The sequence below is a fragment of the Bison bison genome, unplaced genomic scaffold (assembly GCF_000754665.1).
Source record: "Bison bison bison isolate TAMUID 2011002044 unplaced genomic scaffold, Bison_UMD1.0 scf7180017864440, whole genome shotgun sequence".
Classification (NCBI taxonomy): Eukaryota; Metazoa; Chordata; class Mammalia; order Artiodactyla; family Bovidae; genus Bison; species Bison bison.
This window is the reverse complement of record NW_011495002.1, coordinates 347,043-356,760: the sequence shown is the minus strand read 5'-3', so window position 1 is coordinate 356,760 and position 9,718 is coordinate 347,043. Positions and strand designations below refer to the sequence as shown.

At 40.8% G+C, this 9,718-nt stretch overlaps 1 protein-coding gene and 1 pseudogene across 1 annotated transcript in view; one reads left to right on the top strand and one right to left on the bottom strand.

Annotated features, from left to right (window-relative positions):
* The window catches only part of DNAH5 (dynein, axonemal, heavy chain 5), a 332,324-nt gene that overhangs the window by 124,278 nt on the left and 198,328 nt on the right, over nucleotides 1-9,718 (top strand). The window contains exons 25-28 of the mRNA XM_010858794.1: nucleotides 4,240-4,458; nucleotides 5,785-5,847; nucleotides 6,925-7,163; nucleotides 7,842-8,082. Of these exons, the coding sequence (XP_010857096.1) occupies nucleotides 4,240-4,458; nucleotides 5,785-5,847; nucleotides 6,925-7,163; nucleotides 7,842-8,082 (762 nt within the window). The remainder of the gene's footprint in view (nucleotides 1-4,239; nucleotides 4,459-5,784; nucleotides 5,848-6,924; nucleotides 7,164-7,841; nucleotides 8,083-9,718) is intronic.
* LOC105002260 lies at nucleotides 5,939-6,588 on the bottom strand (annotated as a pseudogene).

The window sequence follows — 9,718 nt, the reverse complement described above, 5'->3', positions numbered from 1 at the left end:
CCTTCTTCACAGTCCAACTCTCACATCCATACATGACCACTGGAAAAACCATAGCCTTGACTAGACTGACCTTTGTTGGCAAAGTAATGTCTCTACTTTTGAATATGCTATCTAGGTTGGACATAACTTTCCTTCCAAGGAGTAGCATCTTTTAATTTCATGGCTGCAGTCACCATCTGCAGTGATTTTGGAGCCCCAAAAAATAAATTCTGACACTGTTTCCACTGTTTCCCCATCTATTTCCCATGAAGTGATGGGACCAGATGCCATGATCTTAGTTTTCTGAATGTTGAGCTTTAGGCCAACTTTTTCACTCTCCACTTTCACTTTCATCAAGAGGCTTTTTAGTTCCTCTTCAATTTCTGCCATGAGGGTGGTGTCATCTGCATATCCAAGGTTATTGATATTTCTCCCAGCAATCTTGATTCCAGCTTGTGTTTCTTCAAGCCCAGCGTTTCTTATAATGTACTCTGCATAGAAGTTAAATAAGCAGGGTGACAATATACAGCCTTGATGTACTCCTTTTCCTATTTGGAACCAGTCTGTTGTTCCATGTCCAATTCTAACTGTTGCTTCCTGACCTGCATGTAGGTTTCTTAAGAGGCAGGTCAGGTGGTCTGGTATTTCCATCTCTTTCAGAATTTTCCACAGTTTATTGTGATCCACACTCAAAAGCTTTGGCATAGTCAATAAAGCAGAAATAGAGGCTCCTATCAGCTGAGGACAATTTTCAAGGGAAGAAGGCAGCTCAATTCCTACAGCCAACATGCCCAAGAGCCAGGATGCAAATGTCAGCTGGCAAACAGGACCTGGATGGGGCACTGATGGTATCCATTCATGAGTTTACTTCATATTAACTTGTTTCATCCTTGCTACAATCCCCTACATATCCACATGGAAACTTGGGGTCAGAGAAGTCATGCAGTTTTATTAATGTTGTATATTACTTTTATCATATCTTTTCTAGATGAAAATTCTTTATTAGGAATGGGTTGCTATATTCTTCTATATGAGACTTTTATAACTGTAGCATTAAAACAATTTCAGATATAAAATGTTGTCTTTTCATCATGTGTATTAGTTGCTCAGTCATGCCCAAGTCTTTGTGACTCCGTGGACTGTAGCCCACCAGGCTGTTCTGTCCATGGAATTCTCCAGGCAAGAATACTACAGTGAGTTGCCATATCCTCCTTCAGGGAGTCTTCTCAACCCAGGGATGGAGCCCGGGTCTCCTGCATTCAGGTGGACTCTTTAGCATCTGAGCCACAAGGGAAGCCTCCTTTCATCATACTGTAACTTAAATGTCTGGACTTAAACTCTGATGGTCAGGAGCAGAGCCTTTTATCATATTTTCTGCACTTCAAATTTTGGAAAATTTCAACTTAAGGTGAAAATGGTAGAGGTGACTTCAGGTTTGTGCCTCTGTTGTGCTGGGTCAGGAAATTCACATTTCCATTGTGCTTCTCCTGGGAATTGAAACACCAAGGCAAAGACCCCCTATGTAGTATAGGACCAGGGGAATTTGGACAAGAGGTTTGAAGGAGAGATACAGTAATTGTCAACTCTTACTCCTGACCTGAGAGTTAAGACAAACCCTTGTCAAGTAGTCAAGATCAAGATTCAATCTTTAGTAATGATAGAAGTTATTTGGAAGATCTGGTTTTGTGTTTGGCTCCTGTATTCCCACTGTATCTCACCTCCCCCATCTTCCCATCCATCCTATCAGTTCAGTTCAGTTCAGTCACTCAGTCGTGTCTGACTCTTTGCGACCTCATGAACCGCAGCACACTAGGCTTCCCGGTCCATCACCAACTCCCGGAGTTTACCCAAACTCATGCCCATTGAGTTGGTGATGCCATCCAATCATCTCATCCTCTGTTGTCCCCTTCTCCTCTCGCCTTCAATTTTTCTCAGCATCAGGGTCTTTTCAAAAGCATCAGCTCTTCACATCATGTGGCCAAAGTATTGGACTTTCAGCTTCAACATCAGTCCTTCCAATGAACACCCAGGACTGATCTACTTTAGGATGGACTGGTTGGATCTCCTTGCAGTCCAAGGGACTCTCAAGAGTCTTCTCCAACACCACCATTCAAAAGCATCAATTCTTCTGTGCTCCGCTTTCTTTATAGTCCAACTCTTACATCCATATATGACTACTAGAAAAGCCATAGCCTTGACTAGACAGACCTTTGTTGACAAAGTAATGTCTCTGCTTTTGAATATGCTGTCTAATATGCTTTCCTTCCAAGGAGTAAGCGTCTTTTAATTTCATGGCTGCAATCACCATCTGCAGTGATTTTGGAGCCCCCCCCCCCAAATAAAGTCAGCCACTGTTTCCACTGTTTCCCCATCTATTTGCCATGAAGTGATGGGACCAGATGCCATGATCTTAGTTTTCTGAATGTTGAGCTTTAAGCCAACTTTTTCACTCTTCTCTTTCACTTTCATCAAGAGGCTCTTTAGTTCTTATTCACTTTCTACCATAAGGGTGGTGTCATCTGCATATCTGAGGTTATTGATATTTCTCCTGGCAATCTTGATTCCACTTGTGCTTCCTCCAGCCCAGCATTTCTCATGATGTACTCTGCATATAAGTTAAATAAGCAGGGTGACAATATACAGCCTTGACATATTCCTTTTCCTATTTGGAACCAGTTTGTTGTTCCATGTCCAGTTCTAACTGTTGCTTCCTGACCTGCATATAGGTTTCTCAGGAAGCAGGTTGGGTGGTCTGGTATTCCCATCTCTTTTAGAATTTTCCACAGTTTATTGTGATCCACACAGTCAAAGGCTTTGGCATAGTCAATGAAGCAGAAATAGATGTTTTTCTGGAACTCTCTTGCTTTTTTGATGACCCAGCAGATGTTGGCGATTGGATCTCTGGTTCCTCTGGTTCCTGATTTTCTAAATCAGCTTGAACATATGGAAGTTCATGGTTGACATATTGCTGAAGCCTGGCTTGGAGAATTTTGAACATTACTTTACTAGCATGTGAGATGAGTGCAATCATGTGGTAGTTTGAGCATTCTTTGGCATTGCCTTTCTTTGGGGTCGAAATGAAAACTTATGTTTTCCAGTCCTGTGGCCAGTGCTAAGTTTTCCAAATTTGTTGACATATTGAGTGCAGCACTTTCACAGCATCATCTTTTAGGATTTGAAATAGCTCAACTGGAATTCCATCACCTCCACTAGCTTTTTTCATAGTAATGCTTCCTAAGGCCCACTTGACTTCACATTCCAGGATGTCTGGCTCTAGGTGAGTGATCACATCCTCATGATTATCTGGGTCATGAAGATCTATTTTGTACAGCTCTTCTGTGTATTCTTGCCATCTCTTCCTAATATCTTCTGCTTCTGTTAGGTCCTATACACACATGCAGTGGGCTTGTGGACATGAAGTCCTAGAATTGTACTTTCTCATCCATCAGAGAAATACTGGAAGCTGCCTGTCTGTGTTACTTTGTTCAATTTGATTGGTACTGCAGTGTAGACTGGAGGCATGCCTTGAAGGAGAAAGAGGGAGGGAGAAAGACCCTGTGCTATACACACCCAAATCAATAATCTTTTCCTCAGATCAACAATCAGGTGTTCATTCTCTGTCTAAGAGGAAGAGTGATGATGGGAGAAGAGGCTAGGGATATTTAGGAAAATTTTTTTCTCATGAAAACCAAACTTTGCCTCATTTTAATCTTCTAGACAAAAGAATAGTCCAGGTTTTTTCATCCTTAGGGCAATGGCTTGGCTCAGGGTGTGATTCAAGCATGGCCTCCTATGTTCTACTGTTGGAACCTTTTATCAACAAAGTGAAATACAGTAGAGTTAGAACTGATTCATTTTGTTATTCTAAAATTAGCAGTTAAATTGTTTTACATTTTGCATCTACTTAATTTTATAGTCTTCAAATACAATTTAGGGGCCTAAGTAAAAATATCATTTGTTTGTATAATGATTTATAGTTTTCAAAATGCATTTAAAATGGTATCTTTTCCATATTCATGAAAATCCTGTGACACATCCAGGAAATTTTCCTGTTTTACAGATGAGGGAACTGAAGCTCAGTGGCTCTGTTGCTCGCTTAAGTTTTCCCAAGTTTGCAAGTAGAGAAACTAGAACTCTGGACAGTTGCTCTGTCTTGCTGATTTTATTTTTTTCATTCTGATGCCCTAAAAAGATGACTGTGTGTAGATTTATGCATCTGACTGGCAGAAATAGAATTTTTCTTCTTTTTGCTTTTTGTAGGAATCCTATACTCTGCTTAACAAATATGGGCTTCTGATAGCAAAGGAAGAGATGGACAAAGTGGATGCCCTGCGTTACTCTTGGGAGAAGCTTCTGGCACGTGCCAGCGAAGTTCAGAATGAACTAGTCTCATTACAACCCGGTTTCAGGAAAGAGCTTATCGGTACTGTGGAGGTTTTCCTCCAAGACTGTCACCAGTTCTGTCAGGACTATGATGTGGTACGACTCTGTATTTTTGGGGAAGAGTGAATACAGCATACAAAATGTTGATTAAAGCTTACATGTCAAATTTAATGAAATCCCTCTAGAAATAGAAATTTTATTTTTATGAGACCAAAGGTATTTCCCTTTCACAATCCTTTCCCCTTCGATTTCATCCAGGATAATTTCAACAGTAAATGGAAATTAAAAAGTGCTGTTTGTCTTATTGGTCTCTTACTGAAGTGTTTGGTAGTGTTCTAGATTTGTGTAGACAAATATGACTCAATTATAGTTATTGTGATCATCCTTCTCACAGCATTCATCATTCTGCAAATACTGCAGAGTTGCCCTTGGTGCTGAAGATACAAAAGTGGACAAAACAGATTGGGTCCGTATTTTAACTGTATATGAGTTTTAGTGCAGAATCTTCAACTGGGAATACGTTGTTTAAGGAGACCCATTTCCACCAATTATAATGTGCTGCAGAGGGGAAATGTGTAAAGTATAGGGTACAATATTTATTAATCAGTAACACACCAAAATGAATGAAGTTAGGAGACTGGATTCATGCACCAACTTCATGGTTGAGGAAGCACAGACATGCAGCTTTTCTAAGGTGGCCTAATGTAGGAAAACCTGTTTAGAATGTTAATACTACAAGTCACTTTAGACATAGGTGTTAGAGTGGTGAGCTCTGTAGGTTGTGTGGCATTAGTGGTTTAGTTCAAACCAGACACTGTGCTTCTTACAATTATTGACCCTTCTTTGTCTGTGTCGCCTAGTAGATGAATACCACTTATTTTTATTTTTTTAAAATATAAATTTATTTATTTTAATTGGAGGCTAATTACTTTACAATATTGTATTGGTTTTGCCATACATCAACATGAATCTGCCATGGGTGTACATGTGTTCCCCATTCTGAACCCCCCTCCCACCTCCTTCCCCATACCATCCCTCTGGGTCATCCCAGTGCACCAACCCCAAGCGTCCTATATCCTGCATCGAACCTGAACTGGCAATTCATTTCTTACATGATATTATACATGTTTCAATGCCGTTCTCCCAAATCATCCCACCCTCTCCGTATTTTTAATTTTCAAAATTTCTTGACATATAAAAGTTCTGACATTAACTTGGCTTTTTTGGCCTTGAAAATATTTCCAAATGAGTCACTTTTCTGAGTCCTTTTTTTTTTTTTTTTTTTACAAATAAAAAAGCTACATTTCCTATCCTGTATGTGACATGCATGAAAACAAAATTTGATATTCAAATACATTGAGCTTATGAAATTTGTATGCAAATACTTCATTTTATCTTATCTTTTTAAACTGTTTGTTTCAGAATGGTCCAATGGCTAGTGGCCTGAAACCCCAGGAAGCCAGTGATAGACTTATCATGTTTCAGGTAATCTTTTTAGTTTCTTTGACCTCCTATACAACCAAAACCTCAATGTGTTTTATTTTATTTCCACACTTTTATTTACTTTTCAGCAAGTTTAAATCCTCAAAGGGTACAGCATCACGTGGATTCTGTATCCAATGGCCTTAGCAGGAAGGTTGCTTCATAATTTGGCACGAACCATACCACTGTGTCCATGGGCACAAGTTATGGTTGGGCCTCGATGATAGCTCAGTTGGTGAAGAATCCGCCTGAAATACAGGAGACCCCGGTTTGACTCCTGGGTTGGGAAGATCCACTGGAGAAGGGATAGGCTACCCACTCCAGTATTCTTGGGCTTCCCTTGTGGCTCCACTGGTAAAGAATTCACCTGCAATGCGGGAGACCTGGGTTTGACCCCTGGGTTGGGAAGATCCCCTGGAGAAGGGAAAGGCTACCCACTTCAGTATTCTGGCCTGGAAAATTCCATGGACTGCATAGTCCGTGGGGTTGCAAAGAGTCGGACATGACTGAGCCACTTTCAAATTATCTTTCCTCAGATTACTCTGGTCTTGTTCGGTTTTCCACCAGGAGTTACTGTGTTGTTCCTTGCTTTGTGCACATAGCACATCCCTTGCCTTTATAGAATTCAGTTTCATCTTGAGCATAGACACCTTCAGTTTTCAGGAGAGCTGTGTGCTTCCTCTGGTTCTGTAGACCCTGCTTATAGACAGCAAAAATGGTGTTGCCCCACAGCCTGCTAGACATGTTTGTCGTTTTAGAGCTCCTATTCCCAGCAGGCAGCCACAGGGTCCAAGGTGGCTGAAAGAGCTCAATGTGTTTTAAACACATACTTCCCCACCCCCTTAATATAGAGAAGCTCATTGTGGAATACAGTATATACTTACTTACCTTTTAAAAACTGTGATTTGGTATGGTTATAATTAGAATTGGTTCCCATGTAATTAACAGTACTCCTTCAGTATTCTTATTTACATGGAATCAGAGATCATGCATGCTTGCTTATTGGTCAGTGTTTTTTTCATTTGCATGTTTATTCACATGTAAACCATTTTGATGAGTTTTTACTTGTATCTTTATTAGAATCAATTTGATAATATCTATCGGAAATACATCACCTATACTGGGGGAGAGGAGCTTTTTGGTCTGCCGGTCACACAGTATCCTAAGCTTCTCGAAATCAAGAAGCAACTAAATCTTCTTCAGAAAATATACACTCTGTACAACAGTGTCATAGACACTGTGAATAGCTATCACGATATCCTGTGGCCAGAAGTAAATATTGAAAAAATCAACGGTGAACTTTTAGAGTTCCAGAACAGGTGAGAAATTAATGTTTAGCGTGCCCAGAGCTATTGAACCTCAAATGCTTTCTTCTTTGTCAGGTTCTCTTTTCACCCAGATGTTTCAAGAGCACATTGTGCTTCATTGCTGTTGTCTGTTGACATCACCCTTGTCAAATACTATTTATTAATTACCCCTGTGTGTACCTGGTGAGACAAGTGCATCCTTTAAACCCAGATGAATCTTTCCAGGGGCCTTTCTGCAGCTTAGAGCTGATTGCTATTTATATTACACTTACCAAACATTTGAAGTTTATGTTAGATGATTTATTTGGAATAAAAGCAAGAGCCCTTTGATTTTTCTACAGCCTTTAAGTATTGAGCCAAAAGAAAATGGAGGGTTATTGGTTGTAATTTTCAGTTGATAAGCTGGTATATTCTGCTGTGCTTTGTACTTTGTAGGGTCTCAATATGTGTCTGGAGAATTACATTGAACTGAGAAGCACTTTCTTTAAAATAATGCCTCTTACCTAATTTTTATGAAGGAATTGAAACTATTAGTCTTGATTGGGAGGAGTGGTTTTCTGTAATGTAAATCCTACAGTTATCCTCTGAGTCATGAGATTTAAAAATATGGCGGCTGTTCTGGGTGACCGTTTTTGATAGAAATGCCAGGCTTATATTCAACTGACTTTTCATGTTGGCTTTTCTTCGCAGGTGTCGGAAGCTGCCTCGAGCCTTGAAGGACTGGCAGGCCTTTTTGGATCTGAAGAAGACCATTGATGACTTTAGTGAGTGTTGCCCACTGCTGGAGCACATGGCCAGTAAGGCCATGATGGAACGGCACTGGGAAAGGATAACGGCTGTCACTGGGCACAGTCTGGATGTGGGGAATGAAACTTTCAAGTTAAGAAATATCATGGAAGCACCTCTTCTGAAATACAAGGAGGAAATAGAGGTATGATGATAGAGGATACGATGTCATGGGAGACTGGAAGGTCCCAGGGGATTTATTAGATAATTTTCCTACCTTATGGACTGTTGGAGAAGGGAATCAGGCTAGGACAATCAAAACTCTTTTCCTGTGAGTCAGCTTTTACTTCTTCAAGAAATGTTTATGTGATACATTGTGTTAAGTGCTGGGGACAGAAGAATGCATTTCTGCCTTCATAGACCATTAAAAATTTGTATCGTTAAATAATTGTTCAAATGAAGGTGCAGGTACAAGCTTCAGTAGATGAAGTGTGCTGCTCTATGAGAGCCTGTAATAATGGGGTGGACCTGTATGGTGGTGGAGGGAGAGTGATGAAAATCAAGAAGACTGGGGTTCATGGACATGACTTTTGGGTGAAGGGGGTGTGCTTGTGTGGTGAGGGGGTGAGGGGCTTGGAAAGTGCAGAGAAGGCAGTGTTGGGCAGGTGGAACAGCAGGTGTGAAGGGGCTGAGGTGTAGGTATAGGGGACTGAAAGGCTGGGGTGGCTGAGGTGTGAAGGTGGGGGCAGAGAGACAGCTGAAGATGGGAGGTGGAGAGGGGCTAGAACTTGCCATTAATTTCAATCTTGGGAGCAATTGCGAGCCCTCTGGGAGATATATTTTGATTAGGGGATGGTGTGGTTAAATTCGCAATTTGTAAAGATCACCCTGGTAGCTGTGAGGAGAAAGGGTTGGAAGATGTCAAGGGGCAATCCTAGGAAAACTTACTGGGAGCTTATATGAATATCCCAAGCAAGAGATAATGCATCAGCTGGGAGGGCAGGGAGAGAAGCTGGAGTAGAGGAGAAAAGATTGAAGAGGTCATTAGGAGATAAAACTGGGTAGAATTTGATGATGGAGGGAACGTGATAAGGAAACAGGAGGGGCTAGGGATGAACCCTAGATTTCTTTTTTTTTTTTTTCTTTTAAATTTTATTTTATTTTTAAACTTTACATAATTGTATTAGTTTTGCCAAATATCAAAATGAATCCGCCACAGGCATACATGTGTTCCCCATCCTGAACCCTCCTCCCTCCTCCCTCCCCATACCATTCCTCTGGGTCGTCCCAGTGCACCAGCCCCAAGCATCCAGTATCGCGCATCGAACCTGGACTGGCAACTCGTTTCTTACATGATATTCTACATGTTTCAATGTCACTCTCCCAAATCTTCCCACCCTATCCCTCTCCCACAGAGTCCATAAGACTGTTCTATACATCAGTGTCTCTTTTGCTATCTCGTACAACAGGTTATTGTTACCATCTTTCTAAATTCCATATATATGCGTTAGTATACTGTATTTATGTTTTTCCTTCTGGCTTACTTCACTCTGTATAATAGGCTCCAGTTTCATCCACCTCATTAGAACTGATTCAAATGTATTCTTTTTAATGGCTGAGTAATACTCCATTGTGTATATGTACCATAGCTTCCTTATCCATTCATCTGCTGATGGACATCTAGGTTGCTTCCATGTCCTGGCTATTATAAACAGTGCTGCAATGAACATTGGGGTACACGTGTCTCTTTCCCTTCTGGTTTCCTCAGTGTGTATGCCCAGCAGTGGGATTGCTGGATCATAAGGCAGTTCCATTTCCAGTTTTTTAAGGAATCTCCACAC